Source organism: Chrysemys picta, chromosome 7 (genome assembly GCF_011386835.1).
Source record: "Chrysemys picta bellii isolate R12L10 chromosome 7, ASM1138683v2, whole genome shotgun sequence".
Classification (NCBI taxonomy): domain Eukaryota; kingdom Metazoa; phylum Chordata; order Testudines; family Emydidae; genus Chrysemys; species Chrysemys picta.
In genome coordinates this window covers 10,937,232-10,963,203 of record NC_088797.1, presented here as the reverse complement: position 1 = coordinate 10,963,203, position 25,972 = coordinate 10,937,232, and the positions used below count along the sequence as shown (strand labels likewise).

Genomic DNA, 25,972 nt, shown 5'->3' with positions numbered 1-25,972 from the left:
TCAGTGGCAGATCCACTATAGATCAGCAGCACTATGGGGCCCTAATTTGCAATCAATGACTTACACAAGCCCTAAATGTAACTGGGCCCTCCCAGGAGAACAACAATTTGACATCAATTCTGGAAGTAGTACTGCATGCTTTTGGAAAACACTCTATATAAATACTACAAAACAAGTTCTGTATGCACTTAATTAGGGTTTTAATGTGCTAACAAAATTAAAGATCTGAAAAACAAAAGCTAACGGAGAGATTTTTGAGTTTGGTTCAAACCCACAAAGCGAGGAAGGAAGAACTGCCCAGACCTGATAACTTACATGGCTGCACCCATTGCATATGGCTCAGTTATTTAGTGGTGGGGGGCTCAGAACAGTGAGCGATATTAAATCCTATATATATTGCAATATTGGAGCACTACAAACTGATTAACAGAGACAGCCTTAATCCTGGCATTTATTTGCTTTTGGGTAAAAACCATTTTACAATAGCTTTTTGCAGTTATCTTTTTAAAAAAATAAACCATATTGGAGTTGCTATTATAGCCATAATGAAGCCAATAAAACGTTGGGAGTTATTTAAATACGATATAGTGGGTAGTTACAATTTAGTTCCAATGCCTCTGAAAGGAAGACATACCTTTTCCACTCCTCTAAGAAACTTGTCTGTTCCTGTATAGTTCCTCCTTGGATCTGTCAGCAACTCACAAAGTCGCTGAATAGTAAAGGGGATACTGCAATGAAATACATATAGAACAATGTAAATGGTACTTAATGGGTAAAAGGCTGCTAGGAAGCAACTGCATTATTGCTCTCCCCGCAGGCTGAAAAGGTTCAAACAGAGGAAGTAGAATTTGACTGAAAGAGCTTGTAGTAAACGGATAGATGGTTTCCTCTGCACTTGGAGGTAGGGGTATAAATCCCAGATCATGTCGACAATCTCATTAGTTCTCATTGAGCTAGCATGCTAAAAATGGTAGTGCAGCCATAGTAGCATGGGCAGCCGTGGCATGGGGTAGCTGCCCCGAGTATGCACACGCTGTGGATACGTACTTGGGGTAGATAGCCCATGTCACTGCTTGCCGCTTCCTACGCTACTGCATCTACACTACCATTTTTAGCAAGTAGCTCAATTAGTAGTGCAATTATGTCTATGCAAGCTGGGAATCACACTCTTAGCTCCAACTGCAGACATGGCTTTAATCTCTGATTTACATTTCTCCTTTTGCATAAACACTTAGGAAACACAGCACACGTTTGGGCATTACATCCTCCACCAAAAACTAAAACCCAAAAGACATCATTACAAAAAAAAAAAAAAAAAAATCACAATTCACTAAGCACACTGTATTCAATAATTAAGTTACATGTAGATTTCAATTCAAGAAATCAAAATCAGTCACAGTTTAAGATTACTTTTATTGGGTAAATTATGAGGGTAACAAAATATGTGAAACAGCAACAGTAAAAAATGCTTTAACACAATTAAAGATTCACACTCCTACACCAGGCAAAAATAAGTGATTCTCAAGACCTATTTTGATTTTACAGTTTATAGGAAATTCATTAAATTTTGTAAATAGTACAGCCAGTTAATAATAGTTCAGAAAAATATGGTATCTACATGTTCAGCTCTGCTGATATATACAAATAAAACAAAACAAGTATGATTAGTTTTTCTGCTGCATTGAAATAGGACAGGGCTATATACCCATATAATATTTTGTTCATACAATATGTCCTCTGTCTAGCAATTTAGTAATTGATTTCACAAACACTAGCAAGATCAACTGAAATTTTTCGTTTTAGCAACGCATAACAGGATCAAATATTTAAGTTTAGCTGATCTTACATGCACTTCCCGTAGCAATATTAATATACATTTACAGTAAATCTATTTTGTAACAAAATAATCAGCATCTAACAAAACTTTGTGATTTATGGTACAGGAATGCAATACTGCTTTTTAAGCATTCTAACTGAATTTGTCTGAGCTTGAAGTCATTACACTTGGAACACAAAGTGCTTAGTACAATGTGAAGAATAAGACTTCTATATTAGATATGTAGGAAATTTTTAAAAAATTACACCAAAACAGTTTATACGCAACACGATTCCATTCCTGCAGAGAACTGTTACAACTGTGTTACTCAGAAATTAGACTACTAATTATTATAAAAAAATATAAACAAATCGAGTTTGCAATGGGTAAAGAGCATATTTTATGCCTACTTCATTAAATAAAAAACGGATCTTGTTCAAACATACACTGATCTGATTTTTCACCAAGAATATGCCATCTTAGTCAGGAGGAACCATTTTCAACCAGTGAGTGGTTACTGGCATTAATTCTGTTGGAAAGCCCTTAAGTGCCAATGTTTTTCCTATAAACAGAAATTGTACCAGACTAAATATCACCCATTTTAATGTGTTTTGCAGATTCTACCATGTGTTATGGTACAGTGGAAGGTATATAAACCATAATCTGAAACAACTAAGAGGTATGCTGTAAACAGAATCTAGGAGAAATCTTATGTTTGGAATGTTGTCAACATCTCTACCTCCAAATACCTCAGAGATGATGCATATCAACTGTACTGTGGATTAATCAATGTTTATCATCATACACCTAAACCATGACAGAATCTCATCTTTATTTCACTCCTGAAGAACAAAAAGACAGTCAGTCTGACAGGCTAATCTTTGTGGGTCAGTACATAGCTCCTTCAAATGGCAGAGAATTAAATGCATGTGAGGCTTGCGACAGGAGTGATAAAGCAAGAGGACAAGAATATTCCCAGAACAAACCTTCACTGTAAATTTCTTTTGTATCAAAAAAGTAAGTTGAAAGGTAGGAATTTAGTGAATGTTATGGCAGGCATATTTTACTTCTCCACCAGGTGTTTGACCCCTCATCTGCCTACCACTGACCAAAAGATATTTTGACTGTTTTTTCTAACTTGGTTCCCTACAAAGTTTGACTAAAATGAGCTCGTGTATTCCTTTCGGTTCAATTTACCCAATGAGAATGTCCTTGAGACTGTGAGGGTTCACTTCCTGTTAATACCGCTCAGAGCATCTTTGCTATGGATTAAGTTATACCTCGTGTTTCAAGTTTTGGCCAAGGTGTTTAATGACTTTACTCAGAGATGTCAAACCAGAAAACCTCTTCCATGCACAGATTTTTCAATTTGCTCCCCTTGTTGGTAGTTTCACTCACTCTCTCCCCCAATCTTGGTAAGTGTTCAGGAGGATTTAATTGATTTGTGAACTCACCCGTATATGTGCTGCATATCTAAATCTGTGGATAGCTGCATAAAGATATAACTGCTGTTTATTTGTTGGGCACTTTTGGGGGGCTGTCGGGAGGGACAGGACAGTAGTATACTACCAAAGGCTGTAACAGCTAATCTTTAAACAGTAAATTTAAATTACCTGTCTGCTTAAACATCCATTTACTCAGACCCATAGTTTAAGTAGTAGCATATAAAAAAAGTGAAAGTGTGTCGAATCTTGTTATTTTAATAGGTATTGGATGTTTGGAATACAATTTGAAAGACTAACATACATGAAGTATGTTTATAAAACTCAGTGGGATTCAGCTTACTTAGGTGATATCAAACCCCATACAATGTAAGATTTGCAGCTTCAAAGTAAATTGTAGGTTCTAATTTTTTATTTTAACCTATAATATAATCTGTGTTCTGGCCAACAGCAACACTGTTTCCTTTAAAGCGTCTATAAAACAGTGAACTTTGTTTAATGCATAGTAGATGGCACCAAGCATCAAAGTATGTGCTTTACAATAAACTGACATTGAGTTACTGTTTTTTGTTGACTTTAATTAGTCGACTTCCAGAGGCAATGACATCTCAGCTACAGTGAACTACGTAAAAGTCATATACAAGTACATATTATAGAAATTAAAGGTGTAGCTTTAAACCAATTTAATTAAAATAAGTGCAACTTTGTGCACGGACATTCAAACGAATTTAAGAGTGAGCGTACTGAGGAAGTTGCACCTACAGTACTAAATAGGTTTTTAAACTCTTAGTTAAATCCATGCACAAACTGCATGATAAGGCCAAAGATTGCTTCAAGTGACCAAAGGGATTAGGAATTCCATAATCAAGTGAAAATGATCAGAACTGCACTTCCCAGTGCCATTGGTCAGAGTGCTGTAAAGAGAGCCTGATCATGACAGCCATGTTATAGTGTGTTAAGCAAAAAGGACTGAAGACAAGATGTGGAGAAACTTCTTTAGTTGGTCTCATGACTAAAGGTGAGCAAAGACAAAGTTTGTATATTCTAACATGAATATTTCTCTAAGGCACCCATGCAAAAAGTTCTCCTAACCCAATAATCACAACTGAGGACCAGTACCCATCCAAAAATATCAAAGATTAAGGAAGCTTACCTCTATTAAAAAAAACAAAAAACACCACACACCAGAGCATTGAAGTGGTGCTGAAAAGCCAGAAACTAACTCAGATTAGCAAGAGTGCAAGGAATAAATCTGAAAATTAGCCCTATTTGTACTACTGAAGAGTTTACTTCTTGTTGTAAAGAATTTTCCATGAGCCATACACCTCCAGTGGTTAGTTTTGGAAGTATTCACAATTTACTAGAAAAGGGGAAAAGGGACATGGGAAACTTCTTAAGTTTCTTAAATGTGGCAGGAGAATCTGGCCCTACCCCCATACAATGTCAGATAGATACAAACTGATATTTTGGGTTTAAACAAGCACTGCATTGTCACTATGCAGCCACCTGAAAGAAAAAGCATGCTTATTCTATCTGTCAAAGTCATTTCAGCCAAAGTCACTGATTACCCAGAGAAGGCAATCATCTCTTAGTAACTGCTTTTGTATGATGTCTTCCTTTACCGATGAAGAGGAAAGATTAAATGTGCCCTTTTTCTTCCTATCTTATGCATCCTAGAAGCAAGGCCAGGAAAACCTGTTAGGTCAGGATCACAGTAAGCATCCACATTTTCTGTTAGGCTACCCTGCAATGATCTGAATAAGAAGATACATGAACTAAAATGGTAAAAGGCCTGGAAATAACTGCTCTGGGGCAACTGGTGCTCTCTGGAGTCAAGATTTTCAAAGGAGTTCATTAAGTGACAGCAATGGTATAGATAAAATAGAGGCTCCATTATCTCAATGAGGGAAGAAAAAACCCTATATTCTTAAAAGAGAAGTGGTGTCTGCAGGACAGCCTGACAGAGACAAGAACATACTGGTGGTGTAGTGGTGCTGTGATATGAAATCTTCATCTGATTGGTTGCTGCTGCCTGGTTGTCAGGAGCAGGAAAGGATAGCTCAACAATAGAGACTGATGAACCTGAGGACACAGAATTGAGTTTTATTTACGTTCTAGTGTCTAAGGTCACATTACCAAAAATTCACATGTATTTTATGCAACAACTCTAGTAACTTACGTGTTTTTGTTTTTTACTTTACCAACAGAAACTTATAGTACATTGCTAAGGTCTTCATTGTCATGGGCTTTATCAGAATCATGGGCTTTATGGAGAAGGATACATAGACCATATTTTTAAGCCTTTGAACTGTATGTATTGCTGTTGTAATACAGGCCTGAGTGTAGAACTGGTCTTGAATTTGTTAAACTGAATCAGTTTAATTAACTGATAGTGATGAGCAAATCAGATATCAGAGTGTACAAACCGCAGCTTGTCTGTGTTATATGTTGCTTTAGATACACACCATAGGACTGTGATTACTTAAGAAGTTTCAGAATCATAGCCTCATTATAACAAAGTTATATACAAGTTGCTACATGGATTATTTCATTCCTGGTTGTGAAAAGTTTTGAATTTTAGCATTTGTTTAAAGGCAATTATTACACGGCCACTGGTTTTTCCAACTGGTGACACTAGCTGGTTTCCACTTTTAAAGAACACATGAGGAAAGTGTTTGGAGTTCTTCCTTAGTGTAACAGTAACACTTTTTAAAAGTTTGCTTTGTCGTCACAGTATTTTAATAGAGTAAAAGGCTCAGACACCTAGAAGTTTTGTCGTGTGTGCCTTGGAACTATATGATGTGGTGGTTGCCTAGCTATTCATTTCCTCCGAGTGGTTTACGAGTTTAGGTAAGCTATGCAACATAAGCAAAAAACAGCTTTGAAATAATAGAACAAAAAGCCAAGACATTAGGACAAGTTTTTACTTCCTTAAAGTAGGCTACCATTAATACTAGCCAGCAGAACGTAAGAAATCATGTTACCATTTGTAGATTTCATGGAGAAATTCTTGGCATCACACTTAAGTCAGATATTTGAATGTGAAAGTACCTGAAACTTTCAACATGCAAAAACATTTATTTCGATAGAGTCAATTCTGAAGCACAATCCATGTTTTATGTTTTAAATTATGTCAGTCTTAGGGAACTGTGATAAGAACCATTGATTTAAGTCCAGCATATGACTCTCAAGAGGCGTCATCACAGTCCTTTAAAGTTAGCATTCTCAGGGGTAACATGGAGGAAGGCTCCAACATGTCCATTTGCTGATAAGCTGAAAATACATCAGATAAGTGGTTGGTGCAAATGAACAGAACACTAACTGGATAATAAATTTGTGACTGAGTTTAAGCTCAAGAAAGTGCTATCAAGCCATTCCAAAGAAATAGCAAATAAGAGAGTAGACGCCCATGAAAAACAAGAGCTTTATTTAAATGAAACAAAAGTGAACTTCAGAAAAGTCCTTTTACAAAAGCAATAAGCAGCAAGAAAGAATACACTTTGTAGTCTAGAGAAAAACAAGTAATCTTTCAAATGCTAAAAGTATACTTTAAACTACAGATTCAGATTTGTAGGTGAAAAACACAACCATGTGTTTACTGGTTGTTAACCAGTCATAGTAGATACACTGTCTCTTTGTTGTACTGTTTGTCACAGAATTCATTGTTCTCAATGAGCTGCCAAACTGCCACATGCAAGTTAAGGGGACAAACACCGAATGGTTACAGTTCATAAAAACCTAAGCACCTAAAAATGGGTTAAAATAAATCTGACTTTTAGTACCGATTTCCATCAACATGCCTCTTTATGTATACTTTTTGAACTATATGAACAATGTCCATTAAAGAAAAAGTTAATCATAGATTTTAAAACAATTGAAGACACTAACAAATGTCACAAGATATTAGAGTAATCATTAAAAGACAGATTTCGGACTTTGGGTTTTTAAAAGATCACAATAAAATATGTTTAAATTGCTAGGTACCGATTTATTTATAGCTGAAGTTGTCTATGGCAAGCGTTGAGCAGAATAAACATGTGGAAGTAAATCACAGTAAGACTGGAAGAGACCTCAAGAGGTCATATATGAAGGATGATACATTTCCTAGTCTTGAGAAAAAAAAATTATTCAAAAACAAATAAGATTTGGTTAAAAATTACATACCCATTAAATCCGGTGACGATTTTCAGGATTCGTTCCTTCATCTCCTCAAAGGGAATATATTCCACATTGGGATTAGGGGGGCCTCTTGGTTCAGGTGCAGAGGTTCTGAAGTCATCCATCACTTTCTCCAGTTTGAAAATAAAATAGCCTTTAAACTGAGACCACTGAATCCTAAATTCAAGGGAAAAAAAAAACACAAGTGACTTAAGACGCATGAAAAATATCCATGTTATAATTGTTTAGAGCATAGCAAAAATCTTAGAAGAGCATGAATTTTTATAACCAGGTAGTTCACATATTTAATATTTTTAAGCAACAAGTAGTTTACTGTAGCCAATGGTGAGACATTTTAGAAGACTATTCCAAGGATAGTAGACAGGACAAAATTAAACATTTTATCTTCAACAAGAAGGCTGTCAACACCACTTTTGTAAATAAATTTAGATATGAAATTTTACAAAAGCTCTTTTGCAGTCCTGAAGAAGAGCTGAACAAACTTATTCTTCAGTTGTGCAACTAAGTTACTGACAGTTAGATTGTCAGCTCTTCATTACATGGATAATTTTATTCTACATTTGGAGAACACTTAGGGTCAGCAATCCCAATTATTATTCCCATTATAGTAGGCCTAGGAGCCCTATGCATGGACCAGGACCCCATTGTGCCAGATGCAGTACAAACAGAACACACAAAAAAGTTCCAGTCCCAAGGAGCTCACCATGTTTTACCAGGGGTATATGTAGTGGGTCCTGGATAGGTCACGGGCCGTGCATTTTTGTTTATTGCCCGTGACCTGTCCGTGACTTTTACTAAAAGTACCCGTGACTAAAATGTAACCTTAATAATGAGATAGCTTTGCAGATGTTTACAGGAAGCACCTCCCATGGGCGTTGGGTAGCATAGGAGAAAGCATACATATGCTTGTTTGAAATTTTAAACGAGTGGGCATCATGGCTCGATCAGAGGTGAGCAGCAACTGCCAGACAGTGAACGAGATGATAGATAGGGCGGGAGTTCACGGTGAAGGGTTGTGAATACAATCAACTTATGTTTGATGTTAAATGAGATTGCAGCCAGTAGAGGGATTCAAAGAGGGGGGTGACAGCATCAAAGCAATAGACTAGGAAAATGATCTTTGCAGTAGAATTCTGAATAGATATGAGCAGGGCAATGTTTCATTTGTCAGAGCGAAGGATATTGCAGTAATCAAGGTGTGAGATGAGAGCCTAGACGAGAGTTTCAGCTGTGCGAGTAGATAACAAAGGCCATATCTTATAGATGTGGTGCAGAAAGAATTGGCAAGATTTTAGGTATAGCCTGGATGTGAGGGCCTAGAGCGAGAGTGGAAGGCAGAATGGTGGTGTTGTCCACAGCGTTCAAGAAATGAGGTAGGTGGGAGGGTTTGCAGGGAGTGGAGAGATTAAGGGCTCTGTTTTCTTCCAGGTGCTTCTTACCACTAATAATATGGAACATAACACTGATTATTTTTGTCCATATTTAATTCATATAGCTATCTAAATAATTATAATGTAATTCATGTGGAAAATTAAAACAGAAGAATCATTCTAGCACCTGTGTAAGAAACCACTTTTGAGGAATATTTAGAGTTTAAAGAATTAATATACATTCAAACCAACCTAGACAACCTAGCTTCTAGAAACAGCACACAATTTCCTTTATTCAAATTAAAAATTGATATGAGTCTTATAGACTTCAATTTAAAATGGAGCAAGGCCCTATATAATAAGGGAGTAAGTGTTTTTCTATTTGTGTTGAGCTGGGATATATTCATCTTTTACTTCCAAATGGCCACGTTGTTGTGAACAGTATTTTTGCCTTCACCTTTTTGCCTAACACAAGATACTATCTATTCAGCCCTCCTCCAGTCTACAAAATCTGACAAGGTACTGACGGTAAGATAGGACTATGGCTAAAAGACTAGAATTGTGCTAACCTAAAAGATGTGCATACTATAACTATTCTCTTATATAGTTACTGGTCTTAAGTGTCTCTTTAGAATAGGCTTAAGTTACATGCTTCCATATTAATTTGTGAAAGGAGAACTTTACAACGAATCAGACACTTTTTTGGTGCCTTAACTCATCTGTCTCCCAGACTTGTCGGTGCTTAAAGATTCAGATGTAAAACATGTTTATGAAAGTCATTTTCAAACTTACACGATTCTTTTAAACAACTTTTATAGAGAATCTTTTGAAGTGCAATTTACCATATAACTTCAATCTAAATTTGATGCCAATAAGAATAATTTCCATGTATTGGAGCTTGCCAAAAAACTAGAAAAGGATGGGTCAAAAAATTACTACAGATATTATGGGCAGGTTCTGAATAAGCTTCTCTACGTTGATCACTACATAGAACCTGCACTGCAAAGAAAAGTTTGGGGCCTTTTCACAACACAGCACATCCTCAGCAGTGCAGGTAGAATTGTGAAACTGATTAATATAATGTTATCTTAATACACTTCAATCTACTCCTACTGGTGTGGTTTATAGGATTCTGGATAGTTGATGAAGCCACATTTAGCCTTCTTCAGCTGGAAAAGGGATTCCACATAATCTTCAAGGACAAAAAGGGAAATTAAGACAAAGTAAATATAGGACTAAAGAGGGCGGGGGTTTGAAGAGGGAAGAATATAATTCAAGCTCCCCTCCCAAAGAGATTCAGATATGAGGCATTGGTCTTTTTAAAACATATGATTAGGGGCAAAAAATGGAAGTGCAACAACATTCAAAGTTTGAAATAATGTGTGGTTCTTTTATTTAAAATATAACAGTGGGGTTAAACTGGGTTTAAAAGTGAGTGACATACCTTGAAAAGACACTTTACCCTCACTCCCTCACCCCCTCCCCCCGCAAAAAGGGAGGATGGAAACTTAACTAGACAAGAAAAAAGGTGGGATTGAAAAAAACCCATACCAAAAACATGAGGGCAGAGATAAACGGGCAGAAATAAGGGAAAAACAGAAAATCCCAAAATCACTAGGCATAGATAAACTGAACAGAATAATTGTTTGTGTTTACCACTCTAATTAGCGACATAATACTAAAGCAAAAGTATATCATTTCCAATGTATTATATTTTTAGCCTTTTTTTTTTTTTTTTTTTTTTTTAAGTTTAACCCTCAATGCTAGCATCATCAGATTCTGCAAAACTGTAACCATGACAGACTGAAGGAGACAGAAGATTTCAGAATAAATAGTATATGTTTATAATAAGTGAGCAAATTTAATCACCTCCATGCTAGCGCTGGATTACACTTTCTAGAACATTAGCCCATGAAAGTAGATTCCAATATTGCACTAAAGATTTCACAGATCCATTAAGACATTTCCCCTTACTTCCAACCTAGGTTAGTTTCCTCTTACTCATTTTCATTCAATTTATTATTTCTTCCTAAATACTACTATTTATCCTTTCACACCATATCATTGGTTCTCAATTATTTGTAGACAGATATTAGATCCATGTGGTCTAATATGTACTGTCTAGTATGAAGGTTTATAGTGGAAGTCTACTGCCATGAGGGTTGAAAACAGTGTCCTGTGTCATTTTAAAATGTCTGAAACCACAGAAAATATTGGTGCCACCTGGGCATATGGGAATCACATTTTCAAAACACAAGGCAGAAATTATCCCTACAAGTTGAATCTGAAATCTACTTGGTTTTAGTTTATTTTTAAGTTACTTTAATACACTGCACCTCTCCAGGCTATAATGCTGATTTCAGTTTTAACAGCATCTTCCATCCAAGATCTCAAAACATTTGACAAAATACCTGTCAAGCAGAAAGTAGTGTTCCCATTTTACAGACTGAAGAACAAGCAAAGCTAAGTAATTGGTCCAAGAGGCACGCAGGTCAGTGGTACAACTAGGAATAGAACCTAAATTTCCTGATCCCTAATACGATGATTTAAACACTAGACAATGCTGGAATTTAGATAATCCTGTTGAAGATCTGCCATTTTGAACTTTATGGAGCCATTTTTCCAGGTAGTGGTACCCTTGGAGAGTACTCCTGCAATAGACTGATAAGGACCAACAGCAACTCTGTTAAGTCCACAGATCAGACGAGACACATGATAACATCACACGCTATGCTCTTAGAAGCCCTGTTCTCATTTTAAACGTCTATAGGATCTTGCAGAATTCTGGATGAAACAGGAGCAGATAGTGGAAAGCATGTTCAAGATGAAATTATACAGCTCACAGCTGCTTGGTAATGGAGGAAAATTCAGTCTTTTATGATACTATTAATTTTCATGTCCATAAAATCATCAAGAATTCTCACTTCATTTACCGGGATCAAGATTTTTCTGTTTAGCAATCTTGGCTGAGATGGGAGAGAAGTTGATCTTTTGGACCCAAGAGAACTTGATCTTCTCCAGATTTAACTGGGCTTCTTCCCTTCCAAATTGCACCATTCAGAGTCTATTCTTTTCCAGAGTAGCAGCCGTGTTAGTCTGTATCCGCAAAAAGAAGAACAGGAGTACTTGTGGCACCTTAGAGACTAACAAATTTATTAGAGCATAAGCTTTCGTGGACTACAGCCCACTTCTTCGGATGCATATAGAATGGAACATATATTGAGGAGATATATATATACACACACACACACACACACACACACACACACACACACACACACACACAGATACACACAAACAGAGTGGGAGTTGTCTTACCAACTCTGACAGGCCAATTAATTAAGAGGAAAAAAAAAAAAAAAAACTTTTGAAGTGATAATCAAGATAGCCCAGTACAGACAGTTTGATAAGAAGTGTGAGCATACTTACAAGGGGAGATAGAGTCAATGTTTGTAATGGCTCAGCCATTCCCAGTCCTTATTCAAACCGGAGTTGATTGTGTCTAGTTTGCATATCAATTCCAGCTCAGCAGTCTCTCGTTGGGAGTCTGTTTTTGAAGTTTTTCTGTTGTAATATAGCCACCCGCAGGTCTGTCACTGAATGACCAGACAGGTTAAAGTGTTCTCCCACTGGTTTTTGAGTATTTTGATTCCTGATGTCAGATTTGTGTCCATTAATTCTTTTGCGTAGAGACTGTCCGGTTTGGCCAATGTACATGGCAGAGGGGCATTGCTGGCACATGATGGCATATATTAGATTGGTAGATGTGCAGGTGAACGAGCCCCTGATGGTATGGCTGATGTGATTAGGTCCTATGATGATGTCACTTGAATAGATATGTGGACAGAGTTGGCATCGGGGTTTGTTACAAGGATAGGTTCCTGGGTTAGTGGTTTTGTTCAGTGATGTGTGGTTGCTGGTGAGTATTTGCTTTAGGTTGGGGGGTTGTCTGTAAGCGAGGACAGGTCTGTCTCCCAAGATCTGTGAGAGTAAAGGATCATCTTTCAGGATAGGTTGTAGATCTCTGATGATGCGCTGGAGAGGTTTTAGTTGGGGGCTGAAGGTGACAGCTAGTGGTGTTCTGTTATTTTCTTTGTTGGGCCTGTCTTGTAGGAGGTGACTTCTGGGTACTCGTCTGGCTCGGTCAATCTGTTTTTTCACTTCAGCAGGTGGGTATTGTAGTTTTAAGAATGCTTGATAGAGGACAAAGCATAGGAACAAATCTGTACAGACACATCCTAGAACCCCGACCAGGGGTATTCTATTTGCTACCCAAGATCCATAAACCTGGATATCCTGGACGCCCCATCATCTCAGGCATTGGCACCCTAACATCAGGCTTGTCTGGTTATGTAGACTCTCTCCTCAGACCCTACGCTACCAGCACTCCCAGCTATCTTCGAGACACCACTGACTTCCTGAGGAAACTACAATCCATCGGTGATCTTCCAGAAAACACCATCCTGGCCACTATGGACGTAGAAGCCCTCTACACCAATATTCCACACAAAGATGGACTACAAGCTATCAGGAACAGTATCCCTGATAATGTCACAGCTAACCTGGTGGTTGAACTTTGTGATTTTGTCCTCACCCACAACTATTTCACATTTGGGGACAATATATACCTTCAAGTCGGCGGCATTGCTAAGGGTACCCGCATGGCCCCACAATATGCCAACATTTTTATGGCTGACTTAGAACAACGCTTCCTTAGCTCTCGTCCCCTAACGCCCCTACTCTACTTGCACTACATTGATGACATCTTCATCATCTGGACCCATGGAAAAGAAGCCCTTGAGGAATTTCACCATGATTTCATGGCTAATAAGCGATGGTCACATAAATACCACCCTATACCGGAAACCTACTGACCGCTACACTTACCTACATGCCTCCAGCTTCCATCCAGGACACACCACACGATCCATTGTCTACAGCCAAGCTCTAAGATATAACCGCATTTGCTCCAATCCCTCAGATAGAGACAAGCACCTACAAGATCTCTATCAAGCATTCTTAAAACTACAATACCCACCTGCTGAAGTGAAAAAACAGATTGACAGAGCCAGACGAGTACCCAGAAGTCACCTCCTACAAGACAGGCCCAACAAAGAAAATAACAGAACACCACTAGCTGTCACCTTCAGCCCCCAACTAAAACCTCTCCAGCGCATCATCAGAGATCTACAACCTATCCTGAAAGATGATCCTTTACTCTCACAGATCTTGGGAGACAGACCTGTCCTCGCTTACAGACAACCCCCCAACCTAAAGCAAATACTCACCAGCAACCACACATCACTGAACAAAACCACTAACCCAGGAACCTATCCTTGTAACAAACCCCGATGCCAACTCTGTCCACATATCTATTCAAGTGACATCATCATAGGACCTAATCACATCAGCCATACCATCAGGGGCTCGTTCACCTGCACATCTACCAATCTGATATATGCCATCGTGTGCCAGCAATGCCCCTCTGCCATGTACATTGGCCAAACCGGACAGTCTCTACGCAAAAGAATTAATGGACACAAATCTGACATCAGGAATCAAAATACTCAAAAACCAGTGGGAGAACACTTTAACCTGTCTGGTCATTCAGTGACAGACCTGCGGGTGGCTATATTACAACAGAAAAACTTCAAAAAACAGACTCCAAAGAGAGACTGCTGAGCTAGAATTGATATGCAAACTAGACACAATCAACTCCGGTTTGAATAAGGACTGGGAATGGCTGAGCCATTACAAACATTGACTCTATCTCCCCTTGTAAGTATGCTCACACTTATCAAACTGTCTGTACTGGGCTATCTTGATTATCACTTCAAAAGTTTTTTTTTTCCCCCCTCTTAATTAATTGGCCTCTCAGAGTTGGTAAGACAACTCCCACCTGTTTATGCTCTCTGTGTGTTTGTGTATATATATATCTCCTCAATATATGTTCCATTCTATATGCATCCGAAGAAGTGGGCTGTAGTCCACGAAAGCTTATGCTCTAATAAATTTGTTAGTCTCTAAGGTGCCACAAGTACTCCTGTTATTCTTTTCCAGAGATTTCCCCTCTGATTAACCTGTTCACTCCTCTTTCTCCATAGGTGCCATATTCAGATTAAGCTTCAGAAGAAAGATGATTTTATGTACCAAGAAATGCCAAGTCTTGGCCCAGGAAAAACAGCCTCCAGCAGCTACAAATTCTTTTCCAGTGAGCTGCTGCAGGTTTACAGAACTGAGCCAGGAGTCGAAGCCCCTTTGAAGTGGAGTCCTGTGTAAAGAAAGATCAATGGCTATAAAAGCCACAGACAAGACATCCCCAGATTCCCTCAAAGCTTCCTAGGAGTATCTCACTACCAAAACTGTTAGGCTGAAGGGAGAAGGAGGAAAAGCAACCAAAAATTCTGGCACAGAGGCAGAGTAGGGCTGTTGATGAGTGCAGTAACCCATTCTTGACAGCAGAGGGGGATAGCAACTAGCTGTAACAAAAAAGACAAGAGAAGTCACCAACAGATAGGATTAGAGGCAGAAAGCCTGTCATTCCCAGACTGTTGGGAACAGTGGTTTCTCATGTGGGCATTGAAAGAAGCCATTTATCTAGATAGCAATGCTACAAACAAAATAAGTTCCTTGTTTAGAAGAACTGCTGAACACACAACTTTGCTGAATCTTTTTTAAAAACATTTTATCACCTCACTCAAGCCTAACTTGTTTAATAGCTTTACCAGTAGGTGCAGCTAAAGCACAAACTTCACTTTCATGGTGTAACTTACAAGTTTGAGGGTGTGAATTTGGTTTTCTTAGATACCAACACTGAACATAGAAGAATTTTCACATGCAATCAACCAGCTGAGTCAATTGCATACATACACTTGATTTGTAGATCAAATTAATTCAACGGTGGAACTTACATGCACAAGTTAGACATACAATTTGCATACCTAACGTTTGAAAGTTAGACCCTTAAAATCCATCTATTTACAAGAGACTATCAAAGAAGGTAGGCTGTTTGATAGGTCTGTGAAGTTTATTGTTTTTCAAGAGCTCAAACACTCATTTGTCATGTTTAGAAAAGATCAATGCATGCCAATAGTTCAGCACCTGAAGCATTCCTGTAAGAAGTCAGCAGAGTAATCAAAGGGAAAAAAATGGGGATGAGCCGATTTCAGTTTCAAGTAGTAAAGCAACATTGTAGTGTGTCAAAAATGCCTTGAGAATACCCGCTTCAAACTAAAATACAAGACCTCTAAATATAACTATTTGCTACTATGTGGGGAGGAGGGGGGAAGAGTTTGTGAACCAACAGAATTTTTCTCCTTGAGGAACAGCAGAGTTTGAACAACAGAAAGCTTCCACCAACCAGCAGCTGAACGGAAATAAAAACAGAAAATGCTTTTATGTATGAAGTTCTTACATAAAGAATAATTTAGAAAGAAACCCTGCACATCGAGCTCTGTGAATAAACAACTGAGGAATCTGCATGGAGAGGACAGTACTCTCAGGACAATGCACCCACTGAATTTGCTTACAAGAACTTGCCACTGACATATGATCAGGATCTACACACTGTAAGGAAGTAGTTCTCCCCAAATGCAAGTTCAGGTAAATAAGGTACCACAAGTTTTTTCCTGACACTGAGAATTTATAGGTTTCGGAGTGGTAGCCGTGTTAGTCTGTATCAGCAAAAACAGGAGTACTTGTGGCACCTTAGAGACTAACACATTTATTTGGGCATAAGCTTTCATGGGCTAAAACCCACTTCATAGGATGCATGCAGTGGAAAATACAGTAGGAAGATATATATACACACACACAGAGAACATGAAAAAATGGGTGTTGCCATACCAACTATAACAAGACTAATCAATTAAGGTGGGATATTATCAGCAGGAGGAAAAAACAAAACTTTTGTAGTGATAATCAGGATGGCTCATTTCAAAACGGTTGACAAGAAGGTGTGAGTAACAGTAGGGGAAAATAGTTTTTACTTTGTGTAATGACCCATCCACTCCCAGTCTTTATTCAAGCCTAATTTAATGGTGTCCAGTTTGCAAATTAATTCCAATCCTGCAGTTTCTCGTTGACGTCTGGTTTCGAAGTTTTTTTTCCTTGGAGAACTGCGACTTTTAGGTCTGTAATTGAGTGACCAAGGAGGTTGAAGTGTTCTCCGACTGGTTTTTGAATGTCATAATTTTTGACATCTGATTTGTGTACATTTTTTTCATTTGTGTAGAGACTGTCCGGTTTGGCCAATGTATATGGCAGAGGGGCATTGCTGGCACATGATGGCATATATCACATTGGTAGATGTGCAGGTGAATGAGCCTCGGATGGTGTGACTGATGTGATTAGGTCCTATGATGGTGTCCCTTGAATAGATATGTGGACAGAGTTGGCAACGGGCTTTGTTGCAAGGATAGGTTCCTGGGTTAGTGTTTTTGTTGTGTGGTTGCTGGTGAGTATTTGCTTCAGGTTGGGGGGCTGTCTGTAAGCGAGGACTGGCCTGTCTCCCAAAATCTGTGAGAGCGAGGGATCGTCCATCTAGATAGGTTGTAGATCCTTGATGATGCACTGGAGAGGTTGTAGTTGGGGGCTGAAGGTAACGGCTAGTGGCGTTCTGTTACTTTCTTTGTTGGGCCTGTCCTGGAATAGGTGACTCCTGGGTATTCTTCTGGCTCTGTCAATCTGTTTCTTCACTTCAGCAGGTGGGTATTGTAGTTTTAAGAATGCTTGATAGAGATCCTGTAGGTGTTTTGTCTCTTTCTGAGGGATTGCAGCAAATGCAGTTGTATCTTAGAGCTTGGCTGTAGACAATGGATTGCGTGATGTGGTATGGCAACACCCATTTTTTCATGTACTATGTATGTATGTTTTATATATATATATATCTTCCTGTATTTTTCACTGCATGCATCCGATGAAGTGGGTTTTAACCCACGAAAGCTTATGCCCAAATAAATTTGTTAGTCTCTAAGGTGCCACAAGTACTCCTTGTTCTTTTTGAGAATTTATACTAGCAACTTATCAAGAACCCTGGATGGCAGTTTATTTACATGTGTAACTATATAATATTTTAAAATCACATTCCTATGAGTATTCCACAAATACTGTACAAATACTTTCAGAATCAATACTCGGGATGAAAAAAAAGTCAACTGGCCTTAAATATTTGTTGCTGTCCAGAGTTTTCTAGTTTTGATAGGCTGAATTATTACTTTTAAAAAATACCCAAATTCTACGCATTTCTAAAACGCTCGAATAGCTTGATCATCCTCTATCAATATATCTAATGCCAATGACAGCATAGGAAGAACAAAAGTTAATCCCCAGATATGATGCAAATATGTAACAAGCAGCATTTCTGTCAATAATAATGGCTAATGCAACCCAAGGATTGAAACACTGAAGTATTAAAATGGTACAGCAATATAAGCAAACATGGAAACAACTATTCTTTAATGCAGTGAAATGTTACAGGGGGCTCTTGGGGAAAAAATTCCCTAATGGCAGACAGAGCTGTCCCTAGGGACCCCGGGGCAGCATGGGGCCAGCAGCCCGGAGCCCTTGGACTTCCAAGAGCTAAGCAGATCAAAGCAAGCACATCTATCACACTGAGGAGATTTAAACTTCAAGACTCCTTATAAGAAATGGAAAGGGAGGTGGATATTTTTTGCTGTTTTTAAAATTAAATAGGCAGCTAGTATTTTTAAAATTATTATGAAGAACAAGTTTAAGCTTTGTTGTAATGTGTGTTGTTTGCCTGAACTGCTCAAGACCTGAATGTTTGTGTAGAAAGAACTCTGAGTTGGCTTCTTAAATACCTTCATGCTGTTTCACATCTGATACGCCTTGATGAAACATAGGAGACTTGTCTTATAACAGGCTTATTCAAAGTGATACAAGCTACAAAAGTGAGAACTTGGAAGAGTGTTGCCATTTTCATAATGTAATAAAAATACTGTAATTATAAATATTAATGAATAATAAATAGTGCTAATAAGCATGTCATAAAACAAATTTTATATTTCCAAGATCACTGCTTTTATAATTTATGTGCAGGTAGAGGAGAAAATCCCTGGAAATATTCAGTTTTAGGAGGGGGTTCATGAGACTTGATATTTTAGTGAAAGGGGTTCACAGGTTGTTAAAGTTTGAGAACCACTGCTTTAATGTTATAGTGCACTTTGGTTTCTTAAACCAAGACTTTTCATTTCGTGTTGCACTCAGCAAATCAAACAAGACACAATGTTCTAGTTTTAACAACTGTTAATCACTACTGCTACATAGCAACAGTAACCAAACGTATATTGCACTATGATTCTGGGAAGTATCATGCAATAATAAAAAAAACACACACACACAGTCTCTGACCTTACACTCTAACAACCAGACACAGATCACAAAGAAAACAGACATGAAGGGGAAGGAAAAACATTTAAAACAAACAAAAAGTTATAGTGGATAGAGTGTAGATCAGAGGTGGGCAAACTACAGCCCACGGGCCACATCCGGCCCGCAGGACCCTCCTTCCCGGCCCCTGAGCTCTTGGCCCAGGAGGCTAGCCCCCTCCCCCACAGCCTCAGCTTGCCCCGCCACCAGCGCAATGCTCTGGGTGGCAAGATCCTGGGGCAGCACAGTTGCAGAGCCCGGCCTGACCCAGTGCTCTGAGCTGCGTGGTGGTGTGGCTGCTTCCGGCCAGGCGGCGTGGCTGTAGCGCCGCCAGCCACTGGTGCTCCAGGCAGTGCGTTAAGGGGACGGGGGTTGGATAGAGGGCAGGGGAGTTTGGGATGGTGGTCAGGGGTCGGGGGTGTGGATAGGGGTTGGGGCGGTCAGAGGGCAGGGAACAGGGGGGTTGAATGGGGGCAGGGGTCCGGGGGGGGACAGTCAGGAATGAGAGGAGGGGTTGGATGGGGTGGTGATCAGGGGACAGGGAGTGGGGGGGATGGGGCAGGAGTCCCCCGGGGCGAGGCTGGGCCACGCCTAGCTATTTGCGGAGGCACAGCCTCCCCTAACCGGCCCTCCATACAATTTCTGAAACCCGAGGCGGCCCTCAGGCCAAAAACTTTGCCCGCCCCAGTGTAGATCATAGGTTGAAATTTTTAACTAGAGACTGAAGTAAATAAATACGGAAGTGGGCAGCACTAGAGTGGAAAGTCACTAATGTGAATCAAAGTAAAAAGGTGGGATTTGAGAAGGAGAGGAGGTGGCTTACACACAGAGACAGGGAATTCATTATAAGCAGGAACAGAATAAAAAGAGACAAAGGACGGAGGGTGACGAATAGACAAAAGGAGCAAGAAGAGTGGACAGAGATAAAGACGTGAGATGGGAAACAAAAGGATGAGATGAGGGCAGAATTGTGTACAACGAAGGCAAGGAGTTTGACCCTTATGGGGAAAGACATAAGGAGCTGGGAACAATCACATGGTCAAAGCAGAACAGGAAGATGTGTTTTAATTGCTGGAAGTTGAATGTATTTGAGAGAGAAGAAAGTTAGCGAGGACAGAGGAAGAGATTATAATACTTCATAGGAAAGACCACGATAGCATGGAACTGGAAAGAGAGAGGAAACAGTGAATTTTAGAAATGATATAAAAGCACCAAGATTTGCTGAGAACTTGGATAAAAAAAGGAAAGAAAGAAAGGGAGAAGTCAAAGGTAGCTAAGTTGCCATTACACTGCATGAAGATGAGTTGGGTTAAGGTGAACTGCTTCTTAGACGTTGCACAAATTAGCCAACAGTTTCCTTGTCAAAGTTCCTTTAAGTTATACCAGTTCTATTTGAGGAATACTTTCCCAACCTAAGGAACACTGCTTGCCTTCCCCCATAGCTTGACATTGTCTGCTAAAGTTTTCATTCCTCTTGTTACCATGGCTTCATTACAGCAATGCATTATTAACAAGCCTTTCAAAGAACGTAAAGAAAACAGTAGTTCATTCAGCAATCTGGTGCTATGTTTTGATTTAATGCAAGAACTATAAGCACATTAAGTTCTTTATGAAATACACTCACTTTTTAGTGCATTACCAAGTTGTGCAAGATCATTCTGATACAAAAGCTTATCCTAGCCAATTAAACAGAAAATCCAAAGTTTCACTGTATACAGAAGAGCCCAATCACACTGTTCCTCCTACCTCTTTGGGAGTTTGGAAGGGAGAACAATGAAGTGGAAGACTCCCCTTTTTGCTCCACCACCCACGTAATTGGAGGCCTTACACTTGTGGAAGTGGGAAAAGCATCTCTCCCCCTCTTCCTAGCCTTTTCCCCTGTCATGGGAGCCCTTCCCCCGGCTCCCTGACTACTGGGAAAGGGGGAGGCTTCTTTCATCTGTTCTCATTCAGTATCAGGCCATTTCCTACATTTCCTACCAGTGAATGCATTTTGCAGGCACCAGGTAAGTTTTACAATTCTCACTAGCTTTTGGATTATCCTTCCTGGAACGACCAGACTTCACATTTTTGACCAGGAAAAAACAAACTATTTAATAAAAAAACAAAAAATGTCAAAAAACCTCCTACACTGTGTTTAAACCAAGAACTTGGCACAAAATGAAGCATCCAAATGGCCTCTAAAAAGGCAACATAAAAACTAGAAAGGCAGAAAATCCTAGAATCCAAAGGATTTCAGAAGGGTACCCTAATGCTGGATCTCTGGCAGACAGCAGACCAAAGATAGTTGTGCCAAAATATACACATACATACATAAATAAGTGTACACTAACTGCAGCTGTCCTCAACAAAACACACATCTGCCCGTTGGCGTGTTCCTGAAGATAACTATCCAAGACATATTTGAACACCCTACAGTCCTATGTACTTTAAAAAAAAAAAAAAAAAAAAAAAAAAAGGGCAGCACACTGGAAAACATGGTAACAACTCTGTAGTATCTGACACTACTATAAGGTTTGGTCTTGAGGTGCAGCAGAATGTTTTAATTAATTTAGTTACAGCACTTGTCTTAACAGAACTGCAGCAAAGAATACAGTTAAAGCAGATTTCAGATCTGTCCACACTAAGATTAACACCTTGTTTTAACCATGTAAGAGACTACTGTATAATAAACAGATCAACACAGTTTTCACACAGTAGATGGGACATTTAATGTAGAATAAAACTGTAAACTTCAGTAATATATGTGGAATGGAAAGTCAGAATGATGTCTAAAGGAATCTGAACGGGGGGTGGAATTAAGGTTTAGATCAGAGCAAATAATCTGAAGTGAAGGTATGCAATTATCTCAGTCTTTCTGGAATTGTGTCACAGATTAAAGGTTTAATTAAAAAAAAAATCACATTATCCTGGGGAGATGCTGAACTTCTGGAGAACTAGCCATGATCTTGTAGCATTAGAGTCTGGGGAGTCCTGGTGGAGGGCAATCTTTAGATTTTGCTGAATTTAAGGAGTTCATTACCAAGTTACTTTAAATGTTAAGAGGACTCCATCTCTTCTGAAAAAAAAGTCATACTACCAGAAAAAGTAAAACGAAAAGGGAAACAATGGACACCTACTACTGTATTTTGTGAACCTGAGACCATAGAACAAAAAATTGTTTCAGATATAGGAAAGGAGGATTTTTATTCCCACACACACACTAGCCCAGTGAAGAGTAAAAAAACTAAAATTTGAAACACAGCTTTACTGAGAAAGTACAATCAAGCATTCCATTTCCAACTAACCTAAAGAAAAAGAAGCTGTATTGTCTCTAAAAGGGTCATAAAAAATGAAAATTCAAAACCAGAGGACAAGCTGAAAACTAAGTCAGAGAGGTGAAGGCTTCATTCAGTATACTCTGTGATTGGGGGGGGGGGGGGGGGGAGAGGGGAGAGAGAGAGAGCGTTCATTACATTAATAGCTTTCCCCAAAGTTACTATTATTGCTGACTTTGAAGCAAACTGAATGCTGAGCATTTTATCTTCCATTTTCTTTTATTTCTGTGTGTGGGTTTGCTCAGTACACACTATGGCCTTTAAATACAATAACAAAGCAAAATAATCTAGTAAAGTTTTTAGCTCTTCCTTTCACTGTTTGTCATCCTCCTACCCCTTTATATAGCACCAATAGTGGAGAAAGATATGCCTCTGAACACAGTACTTCCCCAGAGGTACTGGCAGTAGCAGCATAAAATGAGCAATTCCACTCTCCTAGTGTTAGCAAATGTTGGGAAAGCACAGCTGAAATAGATTTATCAATAGGATTATCTAAAAATTCAGGATGAAGCAAAGAAATAAGACACTTGCAAACTTGCATCCAATTTAAACACCAGCTTTATGAGCCATATTTTGCAGTATTCTTCCCTGGCCTTGATGCAAACAGTATCCAAACAGATAATTACCATTTACTATTTTTGGAAATGCCTTAACACCCACGTTTTTCTTATTTTTTTTATTTTTTGGGGGGGGTAAAAGATAAGGATCACTGTGCACACAATCAGAAGTGTTTGGTGATGGAGCGGAAATGGAAGACATTTTTTCGATTGCCTCTGAATATCTAGGATGAAATCCTGTTGCCATTATAGTCAATGGCAAAACTCCCATTATTTCAATGAAGCCAGAATTTCACTCCTGATACTTATGTGTCATCCCTATGCTGCATCAAAGCTAGTGAATGAGCTAAGGAACCAGGAGAGAAAATTACTATCTGAAAGCTAGTGTGTTGCTGTACTAGGTACAGATAACTAGTTAGTAATTTAGGGTGAGAAGAGAGTGTCACTATCCGTCTATAATAGATCTTATATTGTTTTTAAACCTAGATCCAAATATTTGAAATTTCTCAACTTTAAGAATTATTTAGTCTCCCTGATTTCTCCTGCACACTTGCTATTTTGATATACCAAAGCATTTCAATGCTTCTGGTTTGGAGACAGTGAAAACAGCAACATCAATGCACTGAGGATTAACATGAGAAATTCCCAACAATGATAATAGGATTTATGTATGAAGATCCCCTGTGCATCAATGAAAATTACATTCTTAAATGTTTTCAGCATGCAAACAAACCCTTTTAAGTTCTACAGGCTTAACAATAAAAGTTGTGAGCTAATGATAGCTGTAGGAGCATAAAGAAATCTATAGCACTGAATGTAACACTCATGATTATGTATTTATTGGGGTGTTCTACTTGAGTCAAAAAAGTATTTCTTACTATGTTAGCTAACATGAGCTGACACACACAAGGTAAAAATCTTAGTGAAGACAAGGCAGTTTGTAGTTTTAACACAAGTTAGAAGCACGACATATGTGGACTATGGGCTGTCTAGGGTTTACCTGGACCTGCTAGCAGTGTGTAGTATTAACACAAGTTGAGTCTTCACTATGATTTTACCTCATGTTAACAAATAAATTAACACATTTTTTCCCCTCTAGTGAAGACAAAGTCTAAAGGGGAAAAACATGGAATTTCTCAACAATTCAGAAGACGTTCTTTTGGTTTGTTGACTATTTGTGTAAATAAAGTCCTTGCTTTCTTTTTGGGCGTATGAGATGTTAGATCCAGGCCTAAGGAATTAGGAATACACTCTGCTGCATTTACACTGGCAAAATTGGTGATCATCAGTGCTGCTCCACTGGTCGTGAATTGCAGGTTCCATATTTGACAGGAAAGGCAAGGCCTAGGTGTTAAGGAAGCTGACAACTTATAATGGTATTAAGAAAATGCCTTTGAATATCAAAAGCCAAATTCTGATCTCACACAAGGTTTATACTGGTGTAATTCTACTTACTTCAGTGAAGAAGAGTAGTGCACACTGGAGGTAAACAAGATCTGAATTAGGGTTCAGACATTTTCAAACAAGAGTATATATCTTTAGGTAATTTTACTAAGTAGGATGCATTACTTCAACTATCCTTTATTCTTCTCCCTTTAAAATGCTAATGAAGGCTGACTGATTATAGAAATTTAACATTTTTGGTTATTAATTGCTAAATTGAATACACTGATATGTATACACAATGGCTTTGCAAAATCCCATTTACCTGTTCACGAAATGCAAACAGTAAGTTGTTCCAAGCAAGCATCACCAATCAACTTATGCAGACTGTAAGATACTTTTTTGTTTTAATCACTTTTCCAGTGCTGTTGTTACAATGACAGGTCTGTGGTGGGAATGCCACTCCTGCTGAACTGAGGGAGCAAAAGACCAAGTTGAGGAGATGCTGCAATACCCTCTGCTGAATCCTCTTTGTTCGAGACTCAATTACCTGGGCAAGTCTGTTCCCTTCCCTAACATCTACTATCTGAGGTCTAGACCAGAGCAGTCCTGCACTACCACCCTGCAGTCTTCTCTCAAGGCTTGCCCTGTTCAGCAATCCCTTCCCAAGGTCTACAGAGAGGAAGAGACAAGAGAGCTGGCTTATCCCTCTAAGTAGGAACAAGATAAACAACAATTGTGCTCTCTAAGCATGATTTAGGATGAGACAGAACTCCCAGCCTGAACAAAGGATCTGGGAGAGTAGCACTCCAAGAGAAGTAGCCAGAAGCGAAGCCCCTATGGGAAGTTAAATTTAAGTCCCAACTGGGGAGGACAAAGGAGATACTAAAGCAGCTGCTGCATCTTTGAAGAGCCAATATTGAGAGACAGAGGCCAGGTCCTACTAAAAAGTTAGGTCAACCCAGCTACGTCACTCAGGCCTTGGCTACACTCGGGACTTCCCAGCGCTGCCATGGCAGCGCTGTGAAGCGCGAGTGTAGTCGCGCCACCAGCGCTGCGAGAGCTCTCTTGCAGCGCTGTATGTACTCCACCTCTCCGAGGGGAATAGCTTGCAGCGCTGCGAGCGAGTGTGCAGAGCTGCAGACTCTGATTACACTGATGCTTTACAGCACTGTACTCACTGCGCTTGGGGGGGGGCGTTTTCACACCCCTGAGCACAGCAAGTTGCAGCGCTGTGCAGCGCTGTACAGCGCCAATGTAGCCAAGGCCTCAGGAGTACAAAAAAATCCACAGCCTTGAGCAACCTAGTTAAGCTAACCTAACACCTAGTATAGATAGTTCTTCTGTCATCCTAGCACTGTCCACTTAGCTACTGCCTCTCAGGGAGGTGGACTACCTATGCCAATGGCAGAACCCCTCCCAACAGCATAGGTAGTGTCTACACTGAAGTGCTTACAGCAGCTGTGCCCCTGTAACATTTCAAGTGTAGATAAGTCCAGAGTATAAGAAAGGAACCAAT

The 25,972-nt window shown here is 39.2% G+C and overlaps 1 protein-coding gene across 4 annotated transcripts in view; it reads right to left on the bottom strand.

Moving 5' to 3' along the window:
- Nucleotides 1–25,972, bottom strand: part of PPP4R2 (protein phosphatase 4 regulatory subunit 2) — a 43,591-nt gene that overhangs the window by 8,140 nt on the left and 9,479 nt on the right. For all 4 annotated transcript variants that reach the window (XM_005309104.5, XM_005309103.5, XM_042849926.2 and 1 more), the window contains 2 exons: nucleotides 7,423–7,593; nucleotides 635–728 (listed from right to left, as the gene is read on the bottom strand). In XM_005309104.5, coding sequence (XP_005309161.1) covers nucleotides 635–728; nucleotides 7,423–7,593 — 265 coding nt within the window. The remainder of the gene's footprint in view (nucleotides 1–634; nucleotides 729–7,422; nucleotides 7,594–25,972) is intronic.